This window comes from Danio rerio, chromosome 9, assembly GCF_052040795.2.
Source record: "Danio rerio strain M-AB ecotype USA chromosome 9, GRCz13ab, whole genome shotgun sequence".
Taxonomy (NCBI): Eukaryota; Metazoa; Chordata; class Actinopteri; order Cypriniformes; family Danionidae; genus Danio; species Danio rerio.
The window spans coordinates 11,428,658-11,449,080 of record NC_141029.1 but is presented as its reverse complement, the minus strand read 5'-3'; the positions used below and the strand labels follow the sequence as shown (position 1 = coordinate 11,449,080).

At 35.7% G+C, this 20,423-nt stretch overlaps 1 protein-coding gene and 1 long non-coding RNA gene across 7 annotated transcripts; both read left to right on the top strand.

The window, feature by feature from the left end:
- The first annotated feature begins 504 nt into the window (after nucleotides 1-504).
- On the top strand, nucleotides 505-5,811 carry si:dkey-273g18.1. The gene is given in 4 exon segments (NR_138554.1): nucleotides 505-697; nucleotides 3,475-4,035; nucleotides 4,767-4,928; nucleotides 5,341-5,811. It is a non-coding gene; the product is annotated as a si:dkey-273g18.1 (long non-coding RNA).
- LOC147842277 (uncharacterized) lies at nucleotides 531-19,949 on the top strand. 6 transcript variants are annotated; one of them, XM_087267528.1, is made up of 7 exons: nucleotides 616-697; nucleotides 3,475-3,645; nucleotides 3,734-4,035; nucleotides 4,767-4,928; nucleotides 10,327-10,386; nucleotides 11,232-11,364; nucleotides 11,608-19,949. In XM_087267528.1, exon 7 carries the CDS (start codon nucleotides 11,623-11,625, stop codon nucleotides 19,576-19,578), a length of 7,956 nt encoding a protein of 2,651 aa, XP_087123654.1. In that variant the 5' UTR covers nucleotides 616-697; nucleotides 3,475-3,645; nucleotides 3,734-4,035; nucleotides 4,767-4,928; nucleotides 10,327-10,386; nucleotides 11,232-11,364; nucleotides 11,608-11,622; the 3' UTR covers nucleotides 19,579-19,949. The 6 variants fall into 6 exon arrangements, with proteins under 6 accessions (XP_087123657.1, XP_087123656.1, XP_087123654.1 ...); XM_087267531.1 differs by lacking the exon at nucleotides 3,734-4,035 and having other exon boundaries at nucleotides 531-697; nucleotides 3,475-3,679; XM_087267529.1 differs by lacking the exon at nucleotides 11,232-11,364.
- Nucleotides 19,950-20,423: the final 474 nt, after the last annotated feature.

Below are 20,423 nucleotides of genomic sequence, written 5' to 3'. Positions count from 1 at the left end.
TTAAGTAGCTTAAATATTTAAAGTAGTTAAGTAGTTATGTTTTTATGTAGCTTAACAGGGAAGTGAAACACTCAAATTTACATTATTTTGTACATTGAATTCCACTTTAATGAAAATATATTAAGCAAACTGGAATAATGTAAGTGTGTGTTTTGATGTGGGTGTATGCATGCATCAAGTTTATATGTATATATGTAAGTTTCATAAATGTTGTTTTGAACATAGGTTTATATGCGAGTAATGTATAGGTGCATATGCAGGTGTTTTATGTGTTGATAGGTACAGTTTGATTTAAATCCTACATGGCGCCTCATACGATCAACTCAATCTCTGAAAATGTATGAAGAACATTAAAACCTGCCATGTGAAAAACAGCGCCTATCTTAGCTTGGTTTGAACACCAAAAGAGGTGAAGGCTTTAGTGGAGAAGAGTAAATGTACCCGCCCCTATGACGTCACCACCGGACCTGGTTGAAACCAAGGCTGAAACAGGTGAGACCATATTTGGCGCGTGACACGTGACTATCTTTGGCGCGTCTGCTAAATAGGTTAATAACCCTCTGATGCTGAGTGAGCTTCTCTTTCATTATGACCAGGGGCGGACTTACCATAGACAGCACCAGGACATTTCACGTTGACCTAATGGTCAATCTGGAGTGCCACCGTGAATCTGGACCAATCGCCCACCACCAAGCGTGTAAGTGTATATGTCTGTGTGTGCACTTGTGTGACAATATGCCTATCTTTTTATTGAAAAGGGCCACCCCTTCTCAGGTGTGTTTTTCAGCATTGTGGCTGATTTATAGAATGTATACAATTCTCAGTAGTTCTGTGCAATTTATCGAAAATTCGATTTAGATTTTTACTTATAATGATTATAAAAAAAAAATTAATCCAGATAAAAGATTATTGCATCATATACCGCCCCGTTTAAAGCTGTACACGTTTGTTGCTCTGCAAAGCTCCGTTCCACGTGAAAATGACTAAAACCATGTGCTGTAATTTTTGCAACACGGGATGCGCATCATGCATTGATGTACGTTCGAATCCTTCATATATTTAATAGCGCGTAAGAGCACGTGCTGTTGGGTGTGTGCGAGCCTCGGAGCCATCTTAATGTGAGTGCTTTAATGGTCAAATACATGCACATTTGTGCCAGAACGCGGAGTTTAGTGATTATTCATAATAACCCTCGTTTGTGTAATAAACAAATAAGTTGAGTATCATGTATATATGTATAAGACATGTGAAAGAGAAACCATATCAGAGCCGCACTATTCTTAAAGAGACAGCGCGCTGAAAGAGCACGTGCTGTTGGGTGTGTGCGCGCCGCATGGAGACATGCAGAGCATACACATCTTAATGTGAGTGCTTTAATGGTCAACTACATGCACGTTTGTGCCAGAACGTGAAGTTTAGTTATTATTCATATTAACCCTCGTTTGTGTAATAAACAAACAAGTTGAGTATCATGTATAGCTGAGTATATATATGTGTAAGACATGTGAAAGAGAAACCATACCAGAGCCGCACTATTCTCAAAGAGACTTTTTCATTATTGTTAATAAAACAACAAATGGAGAAAACCTCTGCCCGCTGCTCTTGACTGAAGGATTTTTTTTTAGCAAAAAAGCATTTTTTACAGTGAAGATGCCTAAAGCACAGTTTAAACATAACAAATTTAATAACTCATTTCTAATAACTGATTTTATTTTATCTTTGCTATGATGACAATACGTCATATTTTACTAGATATTTTTAAGATACTAGTATTCAGCTAAAAGTGACATTCAAATGCTTAATTAGTGTAATTAGGCAAGTCATTGTTTAACAGAAGTTTCTTCTGCAGACAATCAAAAATATATATTGCTTAAAGGGACTAATAATATTGAGCTATTAAAATAGATTTTAAAATATTTAATCCTGCTTTTATTCTAGCCGAAACCAAACAAATAAGCCTTTTCTCCAGATGAAAAAATATAAGAAATACTGTAAAAAAAAAAATCCTCCGTTAAACATAATTTGAAAAATATTTATATATAAAAAAATTCACAGAAGGGCGAATTTTCACTTCAACTGATAATCGTTTTAAGTAAATCGCGATTACAACTATGACCAAAATAATCCCAATTATGTTTTTTTCCCATATCAGAAACTGTATTTCTCTCTCTCTCTCTCTCATTTTAATTACATTACAGCATCAATTCTTTAAAAGGAACACTATAAAATTGAAAAAGGCACAATAACTGTTCACCGGTAGTTTATCAATATGGGAAGAAACAATAGCTCAGCATATACCCTCGATCAATGTGTGAACAGATGTACAATGGAAATAATTAAAACCTCAGATTTAAAAATTGGCTTAAATTAACATCAAATAAAATTTAGAGAAGTTAGATTATTATAAGAAAAGTATTACAAAAACTGTTAAGGGTACCTAATATTTGAAATAAAACTACACCTTCTCTGAACTTTACAGATTTCCATGAGACAATTTGTTTTATGATTGGGTGCAGGGAGCCGAGTACTGCTCAGGAACAACAAACACTATAGAATCACTACCAAGGAACACTGATTCCTTTCGCTTCTTTCAATACATGTCCCTCTATGAACTTGGTATGCAAAAAAAAATAAGTGCGTCACTACCAGCTCTGTAACACAGTTTGACATAACGTAATGTTTTACAGCATGTACCTTCACTTTAATAAAGCTTGAAAGAATTCACACTTACTGTTCCCTGTATGCCGTGATGGAGGTGGGTGATGAGAATTTGGCAAATGGATAATGGTGTAGCCATAAATAATTGAAAACATAATTATTATTAAAACTTAAAAGGTTGACTTGAGAAGTTTGATTTAAAAGTTTGATATAGTTCAAAAAGTTTTATGATAGTTAATGGTGTGAAATGATTAGACTTACTATGTAATGCAGAATTATAATGGTAAATAAACACAATTTACACACATTTAATTTTTTATTAATTACAATTGTATTATTGTGTAAGTTAACAAAACCGAAATACACATACATTGTTTCAAATATTTAATTCAACTAGCCTAATGTAAAATAGAAACCGTAAAGAACAAAGGTAAAACAGAACTGTAAAGAACAAATTTAAATGACTGTAGCCTAATTGACAAAATTAAGCATACTGGAAACTTTACTTGAGGGTTGTTCATTAGACTGTCATGAAAACTTTAGAATCATGACACGATATGTATATGAGAGTTTATGCATGCTTATGACAACTGTCATTAGCACAGTTATGTCATTTTAAATGCTAAAATTACATAATGTGACATGGCAACACGTTCATAACAACATGACATAAATGCATCGTAACCTATTTTTTGCTTTGTGACACCTAATGACAGTTGTGATAAGCATGCAAAAAAAGTTTTATTCATTATACATTTCACAATTAAAAAGGTGAGTTTTATGAACACCCCTTGAACCTTTCCTCACAAACCCTAGAAAAGGCAGTCCATTGAGTCCTGAGTGTCTTCTGGATGGACCTGATTGGGGTCAGCAGATCCTCCACTGTGAACATCTGGAGGGCCCTGATCCGCATCAGCAGATCCTCCACTGGGAACATATGGAGGAACCTGATCCACACTGGCAGATCCTCCACTAGGAACGTCTGGAGTGACCTGATCCACACCAGCAGATCCTCCACGAGGTACGTCAGGAGGGACCTGATCCACACCAGCAGATCCTCCACAAGGTACGTCAGGAGGGACCTGTTCCACACCAGCAGATCCTCCACGAGGTACATCTGGAGGGACCTGTTTCACACTGGCAGGTTCCACGTGGAGGACGCTTCCACAGATGTGCCTGAGTTTTAATTGAAGTGGGAGCTGGTTTGCCAGCTCCTCAATAGTGCCTGCATAGAAATGTACAGGCACTATGTACTCATCCATATGGCTATCCAGGAGGATGAGCTTGTCGTGCATCTCTGACACTCCAACGATCTCAAGAACTGCCTCCTGGATATCCCTATCAATAAGCTGAAAAACAAAAAAAATTTTAGAAAAGGTTAGTAGAAAAGATTCAACTTGCATTTGATAAAAGTAACCGTATTTTCTGTGGATTAAGTTATCTTTTTTTAAATCATAAAGGGCGCCTATTTTATCAATTTTTTTCAAGGTTTAAGATAAGTTTTTGTGTCTCCAGAATGTTTTTGTAAAATGTTGGCTCGAAATACCCATGAGATTATTTATGATACCTTTCTCTATATATGAAATCTGAGCTGTAATGATATTATAGCTGTTTTGTTGCTTGTGCCTTTAATGCAAATGAGCTAGTTCATTAAGTTAAATTCCAAATTTATTTGCACATACAGTATTTTATAGAAACTATTCAAAAGTGCAATACTATATACTAATTGCAAATAAGTGTTTTCAGATTCATCAGATGAACTACATTTTGGTAGAAAAAATATTTTTTTTCGTATACATTTTCCAATAAGTTATGTAATGCAAACAACAGAAAAAAAAAAACTTAAGGAAAAGTTTAATTTGTACTCTTCGTGTTATTTGAATCAAACAGCCTTCTGTGATGTTTTATCCACTGTTCATCTGACACTACTATAATCGTTATTAAGGCAACAATGTCATTTCATTTCTAAATTTTTAATGTCTCTTGAAGGTTAACACTTTTAAATGTGTGTGGATTACAGATGTGCAGCATATAATGTTTACCTTAAAAGTTGTGTGATTAGAAGAGTCAAATTTTGCTCTTCCATCTGGTCTTCCGTTTACTTTCAGGTGACTGAGCTCAATGATGTCCCCGACATAGAGCTCGTTAAGTGCTTCTTCCCGCCACAGTGAGACATCATGTACTACGGAGCCACATTTCATCCGCAGGTCCAGGATCGGTATGTGAGTGCGAGTCATTCTAGGCGCTTCAACCTGGAAAATGACAAAAAGGTAAGTACTATAGTGTTTTTATTTATTTTTTTTCTTAATCCTGACACAAGAATTTACTGTCATTGAGTCGGACTGTATGTTTTGGTGATTTGAAATGTCAACATTAGCAGAAATCGCCTGTCTAAAGACATGCGGTACAGCTGAATTGGGTAGAGTAAATTGTCTGTTGTGAATGAATGTATATGTATGAGTGGATGTTTTCCAGAGATGGCTGTCAGCTGGAAGGGCATCTGCTGCGTAAAACAAATGCTGGATAAGTTAGCGGTTCATTCTGCTGTAGCGACCCCCAAATTAATAAAGGGACTAAGCCGAAAAGAAAATGAATGAATGAATTCACTTACTTTTTCTAACTGCCCCCGTAGACTCAGGTACCCAGTTTCACTGAAGATATCCTCTTCCTCTCCTGTTATAGGTCGTGAATGAGGACAGAGGGCCTCCCTTGCAGCTCTTTTAGCCTCCTCACTTATGGCTAGCGGAGCCGTCCTAAATTTGATGGTGCCTTTATTTACAAATAAACATCGGCGGCCGTATTTGTTTGAGATGGTTACATTTTTTACAATATATGAGTGTCCCTCTTCAAATTCAGGGTCACTGCCGTTTTTTATGGACAGATAAACTGCATCACCATCCGTAAGGGCACATAAAGATGTGACTTTGTAGGTGTCAACAATTATTTTGTTTTCATGTTTAATAAATGTCAAAGCCTTTTGGCTACTGTGCACTTTAACACAGGTGATGTGCAGTGGTGGTGGGCGGCTGTACGGTGTTGCCATCCTAAGAATAAGAAAAAAAGGTTACTTTGTATTAGTTGTAAATATTATGTAGAATAAATTATAATTTCTTTTTAACTCAATTCATCAATTAAACATATCAATCTAAATCTGTTTGTCTTGACTGGAATGTTGTGCTACATCCTCCTTCAAAATATCATATATTGTGTTTTATAGAAGAGAGAAACTCAAAGATTTGTAAGCATATAAGGGGGGAGTAAATTGTTTTTTTTTGTGAGGGGGGGTATTTATGCTTTTAAAGATAATTAAATATTTTGCATGGCCAAAGTCTAACAATCTAGGCCCAAATCAAGGCCTTCCTAACATCTCAAGCTAAAAGACAATAGGAAAATAATTGGCATACAATGAAGAGTCAAACTCTTTTAAACCAATAATTTACCAAACTTGTCACCAGTAATAGTTAATTTTACCAAATCATGCCCTAGGTGGGTGTGGAATGTCCTGACCTAACATTGTCTCAGTCTGCCCATGCATAGTACTGTATAACTATAATCATATTGGCATATCAGAATTAACAATTGGATAATTATAAATTGACACATTTTTACAGAATACCATCGATGCACTGTTTTATGAAACTTGTCACACTATAAGTCCTGCCTCTGACAATATAGTTTATAATGCTGTAATTGTTAAAATGAGGATAAAATACCTGGAAAAAACACTTCCTATCAGATCAAATCCTGTCAGAAAAACTATTATAGTTTACAGATTTCTATTTATTTCTTTAGATTTTGAGATTCTTGGTATGGGATTTCATCGAGGTCTGCAGTGTAGTATACAATTCATTGAAAATCCAGTAATAAATAATGCATTTATTCTTAGGAGTATTAACCTGTGCAGATACTCAGCACCGTTAAATATAAGCCACTTATTTTTTTTATATTTTATTATAAATTGGGCATATAGTATTACACAATGTTTTATTTATATAGAGCATTTTTCTAAATTTTTTTTTTTTTAATTTTTATTTTATTATTACACAAGAAGTTTGTAAAGGGTTCACTGTGAACATCAGCCTGCTTTCAAGATTTAAGATAAGTCTTTTGTGTCTTCAGAATGTGTCTTAAGTTTCAGCTCAAAATACCCATCAAATTATTTATTATACCTTCCTGGATATATATTAAAAGTCACATGAACATTATTTGAAGTAAAAAGTTAAACACAAACACAGCTGAATCAAATATTGAGTATTATTTAATTATACGACTAGTCTGTAACAGTTAAGTTAGCAGGGTTTTTCACAGCATTTTTATTGAAGAAGTGGTAATTTCTTATTTATTTCAGTCACATTAACTTTTTAAAATAAGAATAAAGTAAAAAACTAATTTAGATAAAATTGCCTCAAACACTAAAAACCCCATTCCCGGCGTATAAATGATCATACTATAATTATTAAACTTAACGTTACGAATCCAGCTGTATTCTGACAAGATTTGACTGGACAGAAGTGTTATCTGAGGTATTTAAAAAAAAAACCCAAAACCATGTTATTTTATAAAGGCATCTGTAGAATTTATAGTATAATATCATAATTTAATTATACTGTAATCATAATCATATAAAAGCTAAATAAGAATTAAAAAGCTCTCACCTCAGAAGTATGCTGTCTGTTGTACAACTGAAAGAATTGACAGTGATGTGTATCCAGTCAGAAGCGAGACATCCATCACCAAGGCTCATGACGTCAGATGGAAACCTTTATCGAATGATGTTCATGCATTTTTGTTTTTTATTTTTATTCATATAATAAATGTTGATTGACAATGTGGCGCATCCAATCGGAAGAGAGACATCCATCACCAAGGTACATGACGTCAGATGGATGTCCATGTGGATTGACAGTGAGGCGCATCCAATCAGAAGCGAGACATCCATCACCAAGGGACATGACGTCAGATGGAAACCTTTTATCAAATGATATCCATGTCTTTTTTATTTTTTATTTTATTCATGTAATGTTAATTGTTATTTAAAATTCATTATATGTAGTACATTGAAACATTTCTGAGGTCATAATTCATTAAAATATCACACTGATGTATTCTCTTATTAAATGAGTAACGTAATGTATTACGTTGGTCACTAGAGTGGTAAAAGACGATTGTATGCTTATCAAAACAATTATTACGATTTTGTTTTGAGTTTTATCAGTAACAATACTTATAATTTTAGTTGATATCTTTATAATTATATTGTACCTTATTTTGTACTAATATTTTTTTAGATATAAGCAAGATAAGTTTGCGAAATACCTTGGTATTTCTTTAAAAAAAAAAAAAAAAGGTAAACAAATATTAACGTAAACATAAGAGTTGGCCAATGAGACCGCTGGGATTTTCCATAACCTGTCCTTAATCATCCGGTCCGATGGTCCGCACATTGGGTCTCGCATTAGGAACGATTTCTGAGGTAAATTTTCAATTAAATGTTAAAAAAAATGCGTACGGGTGCTTAAATTGGCTATATTCAGACAGATATATTATGAACTAATTGTTTTTGAGAAACAAATAAATCGTTATTAAGCATTACTATTAAATTAGTCTTGTGAGGGAACTATACCGGATGGTGTGTGACGAATTTTGTCCTCAGTCTAATTTACTCGCATTTTATACCTCCTGTTCGTTATTTTGCCATGTAAACAGTATTAATTCAGTTTGTAACGTTTGACCCCTTAACGTTATATGCTTTATAAAGAAATGCCGTCGTTTGTCACTAAATAAACTCTTGACTTTTATCCCAAAAGTATGCATTTTTTCTGTTAGTCTCCAGATTTGATGAAATATTGATGGATTCTCATGTCTTTACTTGATATTTTACCCATACTGAGGCGATGAACTTAAGAGCTTCATGCCCATTTCATTCATACGGGAAACCAGAGGGCGCCATACATAAAGGCCTTTGGCCTAGCGCAGGGGTGCTCAATCCTGTTCCTGGAGATCTACCTTCCTGCAGGTTTCAGTTGGTACCCATATCAAACACATCTGCCTGTAATTATCAAGTGGTGTGCAGGTCCTAATTTTCAGGTGTGTTTGATATGGGTACCAACTGAAATCTGCAGGAAGGTGGATCGCACGTAGATATTTACACGCACGTCGTCTTTCCTTTGTTTACTAGCGTTGCTAAGCAACGCAAACAGATGACAGTAAAAACTTAACCCGTTATATAAGATGTAGTAAAAGCATTTTCATAGTATTCTCATTTTGTACATTTTATTTCTCATTCTGTGATAAGAATTTAGCCTAATGTAACCTTAATAAAGCAGCACATAAACCACAAAAGTAGTTAAAGTGCTGCTTAACAGACAGACAAATAATGGAACTTTACATCTTTATCTTAATAGACACATATTCATCCATCCCTGTGTATTATTTGGCACGTCTCCCTTTTCTCCACGTTTTTCCCTTTTCAATTCAATCATTGTTTTTTTTTTTTGGCATGACAAATGTATTGCCAGATATACAATAAATTCCTGTCTATGTATACTTAATATTCTAATGGTTCGACATTATATATTAACAATAACAATACAATTTATTCCTGGCTCAAAATAAGGCAGAGGTGGTGATCAAGAATTTTTTTCCTACTTGAAACAAACACATTTTGCATCAAGTAAATATAATTTAATTGAAAAGAGACATTAAATGTAAGTACAAAACATTATTAGCTAATCTGTTTATTTAAAGTAATCTCACATTCTATGATATATATGAGTAAATATGAAATGGATGCAACAATAATTAAAAGTGACGCAGTGGGTAGCACGATCACCTCACAGCAAGAATGTCGCTGGTTTGAGCCTCGGCTGGGTCAGTTGGCATTTCTGTGTGGAGTTTGCATGTTCTCCCTGTGTTGCCGTGGGTTTCCTCCGGGTGCTCCGGTTTCCCCCACAGACCAAAGACATGTGGTATAGGTAAAGTCTGTAGTGTGTGTGTGTGTGTGTGTGTGAATGGGTGTGCATGGATATTTCCCAGTGATGAGTTGCAACTGAAAGGGCATCCCCTGCTTAAAATAAATGCTGGATAAGTCGGCGGTTCCTTCTGCTGTGGCGACCCCTGGTTAATAAAGGGACTAAGCTGAAAAGAAACTAAATGAATAATTTACAGAAGTGTTTTATTAAACTCGAAAAAACTGAATTCAACTAAGTCTGAGACAGACCAAGGGTATTTTAAAGCTTACTGTACAATTATTTCAAAGATTTTTTTTTCTGACTACTGATGAAATGAGACCAAAAATAAAATAATAAACCAGCAAAATAATCATGTTCACAGCACAAATGCCATAATGACTTCATCACGTGTAGCTGTGACTGGTTACCTAATTGTTGTCAAGGTGGATGTGGTACAAATTTAACAAGAGAGAATTTTCTCTATGCAAAATCATGAACAATAATATTGTAACTTTAAACTAATATCAGTGAACTATAATAATGATTTCTTTATTTTATTTTCATTGCTTGTCTATAAATGAGCCATGTCTATATCTTTGTATACCAGATCATTGCACCCTCTGCTCCAAGTTATCTTTTAACTAAATGTTTTGGCAGTAACTGTCAAGGTTTGTATTTGTTTATTTATTGATCTACTTTTTTTTTACTCATCTTTTAGATTGTGTTGTCCTCTACCACTTCTTCCAGCTGAAGAGTGATCACCAGTACCTTTCTTAAGGTAATTAATGTTTATTTTCACCTCATTAATAAATGTTTTTCATGGGATTGTGGCTGCATTGGCCTTCTTTGCAAGTATCATTTTACATGTTACACATTATCTGTTTAAATTTTAATTTATTGTACATGTACTGTAAGTTCTACATAGACATTGCCATCATAATTATCTACCATTTACAGTCCATATAAACATGTAATGCTAAGTAACACCAATGTCTCAAAGACTTAATGTATCAGATTGTGTAAACAAAATTGTCTCTTTTTTTACAGCAGTTGGACATCTTTATTACTGTCTATTTAAGAACTATTTTTCAACCATCTACTTAATGACTTTTATTTATTTATTTAGTATTAATTTTTCCTCCCTCAATTCAATAAGTAATCATTTTGAAATTATTGACATTATATATTATTATTGTTATTATATATTATTATTAGTAGTATTATTTAGTAATTAGCTGTTAACATATTTCACGTTTAGCTGATCATTTTGTAAATCAAATGCAACCGTGTATAAAGAATGTTATTAACTCTGTGTGTGTGTGTGTGTGTGTGTGTGTGTCTTGGTGTGGTTGTGTCCTTTACTGTCCTTTACTGTCCTGTCCTATCTATACCTTTATAATCATTTTTCACTCAAAACTTTGTATTGCTTCAATCTCCACCTCTTGCTCATTCCATTCTTTCTCTTCCGAAAACCAAAAACTTGCTGGCTGCCAAAAACCCAAAACGCTGCTGCACTGCTTGCTGCTTTGCTTGCCTGCGACCCAAATATAATACCACCCAAAACGCAATCCAACATGCAAAATCCCAAATGCTAATGCGTGCTTGCAATTGCATCTCAAAAAGAAAAAGCCAGAACAAATCTCAAACTCTTTGAAACCAAAAACTCTTGACTGTGAAAAACTCTTGATTCTGAAAATTATTTGACAGTAAAAAAGTTGATTGCCTGTGAAAAGCTCAAAGTAAACATCAAACTGAGGTAAGAACTACTACTGATTAAGAAAAGAGAGAAATTAATTTTCAGATTTCACCAACATTGAATATCAACTCTTTTGGAGTCAACAATCATTTTTGATTGATATAACTTCACAATAAGTAATTCTTACTGTTATCTTGTTATACATCACATATTTTACATTTCGTTGTGACCTTTTACCTACTAGTACATATATCTATTTTTAGTACTCATATCCTTTCACATCTGCATTTGCTTAATTGCCAGTTTCGAAACATCACAATGCCAAAAAAAGGAAAGAGGAGTGAATCTCAGAAACAGCGCAGAAAACGAGAAGCTTCATTTGGCACCAGTAGCAGTGCCAGCTCTGTATCAGGTAAGAATGATGCATACGTTATGTCTGTTACAGCATCCCACTGCCAAAACGATGACAGGTACAGTAGTTACTCTAGAAACCGCCAGTGTACTTGCAATTCATTGATGTTCCTAGCAGTCCACAATGAACGCAATGAGCTAAAGAGTTTTGATTTAGACTGGATTTTACAGAGAGGCGATGCAGTTTACACTGTCGTCAAACAATCGCTCCAGAGCAAAGGCCAGTTTGTCGATAGTTTTTTAAACTTTGATGAGCTACCAAACTCAATGCAGACAAATGCTCACCAGTATGACATTCTTAAACATCCTCAAAGATCTGGGCTTCTAAACGATACACCTGCCCTAGATGAGTATGAAAATCTTGAGAATACACTGCAGTGTCTTAAAAATGATGCGACTCATGCATTGCTGCTGTGTGGAGGATTGTGTATCGCTGTATTCAGAGATCGCTCAGGGAGGTTTGGCTACTTTGATTCTCACTGCAGAAAACCAGACGGGATGTATACAGGTGAAAGAACAGGGACAGCCGTGATGTTGACATTTTTCCATTTAAAAGACATGGTAGAGAGACTACTTCTTTTGTTTCAAGGGTGCTTCCAGTTTAGTGATCAAGAACAATTTGATCTTTTACCAGTGTCATTCATTGAAGTTACAGAAACTGATGTGCATTCAGAAGTCCCAATGAAGTGCCGTGTGCTTGAACGTGAAGGAATACCATGCGTTTCTTTTGAGAAGGCTCCAAATCATCATTCACAATCTACAATTAAGCAGATAAAAACATTTAATAAGACTCAAAATAATTTTCTATCGGTTGCAGCATCCCACTGTCAAAGTGATGTCAGGTACGACAGTAGCTCCAGAAACCGGCAGTGTACGTGCAATGCCTTAATGTTCCTAGCAGTCCACAATGAAAGTAATCAGCTACAGAGTGCTGATCTAGATTGTGTCTTACAGAAAGGTGATGCAGTTTACAGTAGTGTCAAACGATCTCTCCAGAACAAAGGCCAGTTTGTACATGATTTTTTAAATTTTGATGAGCTACCGAGCACAATTGAGACAAACTCCCAATGTTACAACATTGTAAAACATCCTCAGAGGTTTGGTTTTCTGAAAGATACACCTGCTCTAGGAGAGTATCAAAATCTTGAGAATACACTGCAGTGTCTTAAAAGTGGTTTAACTGATGCATTGCTGCTTTGTGGAGGCTCATGCATTGCTGTTTTTAGAGATCGCACAGGGAGGTTTGGCTATTTTGATTCTCACAGTAGAACACCAGATGGCATGTATACTGGTGAAAAATCAGGCACAGCCGTGATGTTGACCTTTCTTCATTTAAAAGCCATGGTAGAGAAACTACTTCAGTTGTTTCAGGGGTGTTTGCAGTTGAGTGATCAAGAACAGTTTGATCTTTTACCTGTGTCATTCATTGAAATTACTGGAAATTATGTCCACACGGAAGTCTCAAAGGAGTGCCATGAGCCTGAAGATGATGTAGCTAATGAACAGTCCCATTCAACTTATCAAGATAAAATTAATGTTGTAACTACCTTCACTAACAATCAGGGCAGATTAAAACCCAACGTATTATTAAGTGAGTTTTCTTATGACATCTCGTCAACTTGTCAGTTGGCTTTGTCAGCTCCAAATCAAATACATTCACCGTTGACATTTGAGAAGCCAAAAAAACTTAATAAAGCTCAAAAGCGAAAGTTTTATTGCAACAAAAGGCGCAAAATAATGGCTCAGAGACAAGATAATTATACAAAAATACAGAATGCAAGTAAGGATTACGTGTATAAAACAAGTAGTGAATACAGACAAAAACATAAACAAGCCATGAAAAACAGCTATTGGAACAACATGATTTACAGAGAGCAGCACAAAAAAGCTATGAAAAGCAACTATGAAATTAATGAAAATAGAGAGAGAAAAAAAAGGAATGCAATAAGCAAGTACAGGAATGATGAACAATACAGAAATAGGAAAAAAAGTAAAATAATCTTAAATTACATAAATAATGAACAATTTAGAAAGAGACAAAGGAATTATATAATTCAAAAGTACAGGAAAAATGATCAATTCAGGGAGAGACAAAAGTATTCTATAATTCAAAAATACAGGACTGATGATCAATTCAGGGAGAGACAAAAGCACTATAGAATTCAAAAATACAGGACTGATGATCAATTCAGGGAGAGACAAAAGCACTATATAAAGGAAAATTATAGAAACAATGCCAAATATAAGGAACAACACATGCAATATCTTGTTAATAGATATTTAAATTATCCAGATTTTAGGCAAAGGCAAAGGGAACACTATAGAAACAGATGCAAAAATGATCCTCTTTTTTATGAAAAAAGAAAAAAACAATTTAAGCAACGTTATCAATGTGATGCACAGTTTAGGGCTCGCCAGAACAATTATAATTTATTCAAATCTAACAATTTGAAAAAAAATGAAAAAATGTCTAAACTTAAGGCTCTTCACAAAGTGCACTGCGCACAGAGCATACAATGTAAATACAAAAAAATGTTTCTGATACGCCAGCAAACAGAAATGTTACAAAATATTCAGCCTGACATAGATCCAGTCATGGTAACTGCCTTAAATATATTCAGAGATGTTATAAAACAGGGTCCAACTTATGTCTGCACATGCTGTGCCAGGGCACTCTTCTTAAATCAAGTACGTAGATGTGATCGAGAGAAGTATCAAAAGAATCCAGAGCTGGTTTCACTTTGTTTGACTGCGAACTATGTACACATCAGCTCCAACTGTCCAGATCAATGTAACTTGGAAGACATGACAACAGAGTGGATCTGTCATTGCTGTCATACGACCCTTTTAACAGGTCAAATGCCAGATATTGCTGTATTCAACAAGCTTCAGTTTTTTCCCATTCCCTCAGAACTTTGTAATTTGAATATCCTAGAAAGACATGTTATTGCAAAATACATTCCGTTTGCTAAAATTTTATCTCTTCCTAAAGGTCAACAGAGAGCTATTAAAGGAGCTGTAATTTCTGTTCCATCTGAAGTAGAAACAACAGTGAATAGTTTACCTAGACCAAGAAATGATTCACAGCTGCTAACAGTGAAACTGAAAAGACGTCTATGCTACCAGGGTCACTATCAGTTTCAGACTTTAAACATGCATAAAGTTTTGTCTGCTTTAAAAAAACTGAAAGAAATCCATTCAGAATATAAAAATATATGCATTAATACAGCATTTTTTGAAGAAGAAATGTTTAGTGAGCATGAAGAGGATGAAATGAATATTGAAGATCGCAGCCAAAATGAGAATATTGAAGAACAGAGTAATGAGAATGTGCAAAATGATGACACTGAGACCACTGCAGAAGAACAATCAAGAGGTCTTGCTTTGGATACATGTCTTCAACCTCCAGATCTTGCTCAGCAGCTATTGTCCTATGATGATGGGATATTTTGTATTGCCCCAGCTCAAGGAAACAAACCTGTAAGCATTTTTAAAGTACCTAAACTCGAATCCATGGCATTTCCAGTGCAGTTTCCAGATGGAAAGAACACCTTTGATGAGCCTCATAGAGCCAAACATATTTCCCCTAGCAGGTATTTTAATTCTAGACTGTTTTCTATAGACAATCGTTGTGCAAGAGATACTAACTATATCTTCTTTGCACAATTTGTGACCGAAATGCACATGGCCACATCTAGTATGTCTATCCAGCTGAGGAAAGCAAAACCCATGACCCGTGATGGACGAAGAATAAACTGTTCACTGCTGCAGGACAAACGGGAGTTAGAAAAACTTGTATTAAATAAGGAAGCAACCCGTTTTATGCAGCCATTAAGAGGGACTCCAGCATACTGGGAGAAAACTCTTCGTGATTTGTTTGCTATGCTTCGGCAGCTGGGCACTCCAACATTTTTCTGTACATTTAGTGCTGCTGAAATGAGATGGCCTGAAGTGATTACTGCCATTAAAACACAACAGCGTGAAACTGTAAACTTTGCTGATTTAGACTGGTCAGAAAAATGTGAAATCTTGAAAAGCAACCCAGTAACAGCTATGAGAATGTTTGAAAAACGCGTTGAGGCCTTAATGAGAGATTTAATCATGTCACCTGCTCAACCTGTTGGTGAGGTTATTGACTTTTTTTACAGAGTAGAGTTTCAACTTCGTGGCTCTCCGCACATTCATTGTTTATTTTGGGTAAAAGATGCTCCAGAGTTTGAACATGATCAAGATCAGGTGGTTTGTGATTTCATAGATAAATACATTTCATGCAAATTACCAGATGTAATCAAAGACCCAGAATTGCATAGAATTGTAAGTGAGGTGCAGATGCACAGCCGTAACCACTCCAAATCTTGCAGAAAGAACAATAAGCATTGCCGATTTGGATTTCCTAAACCACCAATTAATAGGACTATTATAACTCGTCCCAGACCTCCTCCAGAAAATCAATCAAATGAACAAGGTGAATCAACAGAGGAAAATCATCCTTTTAATGCTAAAAATGCTAAAGCTGAGCTTCAGAAAGTGTGGGATCTACTGAATGACTCAACTAAGAGTTTTGAAAACGTAACAGATTTACTTAATCAAGTAAACATGACTTATGAGGATTATGAGAATCACATTGACGCTCTTTCTAAATCAAGTGTAATAGTTATGGAGAGACGACCACAGGACTGCTGGGTTAACGGCTATAATCCACTACTATTAAGAGCCTGGAATGCAAATATGGATATGCAATTCATTCTGAACCCCTACAGCTGCATCATGTACATGCTGTCATACATTTCAAAAGCTGAACATGAGATGAGTGATTACTTAAAAACTGTTATAAGAGGGTCGAGCCATGATGACTTGTCTGACCGTGAATGCATGAAAAAGGTCATGAATGCCTATTCAAAGAACAGAGAAGTCAGTGCTCAAGAGGCAGTTGCTCGCACATGCAGCCTGAAGTTGAAATCATCATCACGTGCTGTCATATTCATTCCAACGGATGACAATGCTGTAAAAATGAGTTTACCCATGAAATACTTGCAGAATATGGATGATGATGTAGAGAATGTCTGGATGACTGGACTGCCAGACAAGTACAAGGCCAGACCAAACAGACCTGAATTCGAGAACATGTGCATGGCTGAATTTGCCAGTGAGTACCGCATTGTTTATGCAGGACAAACAAAGCGAAAAAATGTTTTGCCACTTCAAAATAAATTGGGACACATACAGAAAAGGACAAGGGGAAAGCCTGCTGTTATTAGATTTGCTCGATTTTCAGAGAAAAAAGATCCAGAAAAATTCTATGGAACTCTGCTAAAACTCTACTTGCCATATCGTACAGATAGCCAGTTGAAATGTGCACGATTCCCAACATATCAAACCTTTTATGCATTAGCTTCAGTAAAACTACCAGGAAGTGATGAAGTGCAGCGTGTTTACAACATTGTAAGTGAAAATCGTGAAAAATATGAAAAACATAATGAGGATATAGAAAGGGCAATTGAAGATTTTGAAAAGAATGGTCCAATTGAAGATGCATGGACTACATTGGCACCGACAAATGAACTGATACGATTGGAAAGCATTATGGAGCGAGAACCTATTGATCCTAATGAAGTTAATGAACAAGATGACATTCCTGAATACACTGCATCCAGCTCTGTCAGTAACACAGCTATGCTGCTAATGGAGGCTGCCAAACTAAATACTGCACAGATTCGCAAAATGTATCAGAGCTTGAACCAAACACAAGCTTCCATATTTTATGCTGTGCGGGACTGGTGCAAAAGATGCGTTTCCGGTGAAAAACCACAACAGTTTCTCTACTTTCTTAATGGAGGAGCCGGTGTGGGCAAATCACATGTTGTTAAATCTATTTATGCAGAAGCATCCAAAATACTGCGTAGGCTTCCATGTATGCAAGAGAATACTGACATTTCCAAAACTACTGTTCTTTTAACTGCATTCACGGGTACTGCAGCCTTTAACATCTCTGGTAAAACACTGCACTGTCTTCTAAAGCTGCCAAGAAGCTTGAAGCCTCCATATCAAGGTCTGGGAAACATTTTAGATGAAATCAGAGCAGATCTTTCTAATGCACACATTTTAATTATTGATGAAATATCGATGGTGTCAAAGCAGTTATTTGCCTATGTAAACTGGAGACTTCAACAAATTAAGGGAAATCAGAAACCTTTTGGTGGTCTGTCTGTACTCTGTGTTGGTGATTTTTACCAGCTTCCACCACTGGGAAGAGCAAAACCACTTTGTGTTTATGAGGAGCATGTGTTGGACTTCTGGAAAGATCATTTTCAAATGATAACGCTGACACAGATAATGAGACAGAGAGAGGATCTTTCATATGCTGAACTTCTTAACCGTCTTAGAATAAAACAGAAACACGAGAAGCTAACTGATGCAGACAAATGTATGTTAGAAGCTGTCATAAAATCTGCCCCTGAAGAGTGTCCCTCTGATGCTCTGCACATCTATGCAACTAATAAAGAGGTAGATAGTCACAACACAGCAGTCATATCGTCACGTTTTTCTGAAATTATCACAGTTTATGCCAATGATTACAAAAAAGATCCACGAACGGGTGAAATGAAGCGCCAAGGTGTACCACTGAAAGGTGACAAACGTGATCTTGTTGATACACTACAGATTGCTATCGGTGTACGAGTAATGCTTATTAGAAATATTGATGTAGAAGATGGTCTGGTGAATGGTACTTTTGGAAAGGTAGCAAAAATAACAACTCTGAACCGAGATGATGTTCCGTTTGTGCACTTAATTGGTTTGCATTTGGATGATGTGAATGCTGGACAAAAACATCGTAACAAAGCACCTGGAGATGACAATATTGTCTATATTGAGAGATTAGAAGAACCACTAAAAAGAAAAGGAACAATTCGTAGACAATTTCCCATGAAACTTGCTTTTGCTTGCACCATACATAAAGTGCAAGGAATGACAACTGATTGTGCCGTTGTATCTCTGAAACATATATTTGAACCTGGCATGGCGTACGTTGCACTCAGCAGAACAACAACACTCAGCGGATTGCACATTATCGATTTTAATGAAAATAAAATTTTCTGTGATCCAGAAATACGCACCTCCTTGGAGAGCATGCCAAAAGCTGATTTTCACAATTTTCAGCCCATCTTAGATTTATTGCAGGATTCAAACCTAAATTCAGCACTTAAAATCATTCACCATAACACAGAAGGTCTTCAGTGTCATATGGATGATTTAAAATGCCACCATGAACTTTTATTGGCAGACATATTGTGTCTCAGTGAAACGCATCTATCTGGCTCCTGTGTTCCTGAATATCTCCAGCTGGATGGATACACCATGTACAAGCGCAACAGGCATTCATCCTACACAAACTATGCACATTTAGCGAACAAGAGTGGTGGTGGTGTAGCCATATATGTGAAGAACATCTTTCAAGCTCGTCCTATGATGTATATCCAGAATGTTACAGATTTGGAATATCTGGTTTTGAAGATAGAAACCCCCAAACAAGCACTTCTTGCAGTGATCTACAGACCACCCAGTTACCAACTATCAGAGTTTTTGCTCAATCTCAATGGCCTTTTGACTTCTCTGGAGATTCTGAACATCAAGCCTGTTATAGTGTGTGGAGACTTCAATGAAGATCAGCTGTCCCGTTGCAACAAACCCATTCTCAATTTGTTTCATGATAAAGGATACACACAACTCATCAGCACCGGAACAACAGAAAACAACACTCTTCTTGATCCTGTTTTCATAAGCAGCGCACACTCAAATGTAAGAGCAGGAGTTCTACAGACATATTACAGCTATCATGATCCTGTGTATTGTGTTTTAGAATAGATACATCAAATATAGAAAAACTGCATACGTCTTATTAAGCTTTTCTGTAATATAGTTAGATAACTTATTGAAATAATAATGATAATAAATGCAAATTATACTAAGCTGTTCACATTGTCTTCTTGTGTGCATGTGTGTGTGAATGTGTTATTATAGACTGTCTGTCTGTGTGTGTCTGTGTTTGAATGTATTAGATAAAGAATGAATGGTGAGTGAATGTCCTTTCCAAGGATCGCCACCTTGACGTGGTGGAAAGGCTTGTGTGTACCAGTGATCCCGAAAGTAAGCCATTTTGGAGCATTTTACACTCAATGGCTATGCTTAGGGGGAGGTTCCAGACTAAGGCGATCCAAAACATTAATTTAATAAAATATTATGCTGTGTGGAATTACTTGACTGTCTTTATTGATTTATGCAAAATTGTTAATTCAGTGACAAAAACTTTCAAATATACAGATACTAAATTAGCCTATTGATAGCATGATTCTAGCACAAATTAGCATGATGTTAACATTATTTCACTGCAGATGTTGTTAGAATGATAAAAGTATGGGTTAGAAGATTATTGGCAGGATTTTAGTACAAATTAACGTGTTAACAGGATTCTAGCATGTTGTTAGCATGTTTATAGTTTGAATTAACATGTTGTTAGCATGTGAGCATAATTCTACTACAAATTACCAAGTTATTAGCATAATTTCAGTATGAATTAGCATGATAGCATGATTTTACTATCAACTACCATGTTACTAGAATGATTCTAGCATGAATTAGCATGTTATTAGAATGGTTCTAGCTTAAATTGGCATGGTTCTAGCATGTTACTAGCATCATTATAGCATGAA

What these genes read in the sequence shown, in the direction of transcription:
- LOC147842277 (XM_087267530.1), top strand. Translation starts at nt 11,623, where the DNA reads ATGCCAAAAAAAGGAAAGAGGAGTGAATCTCAGAAACAGCGCAGAAAA.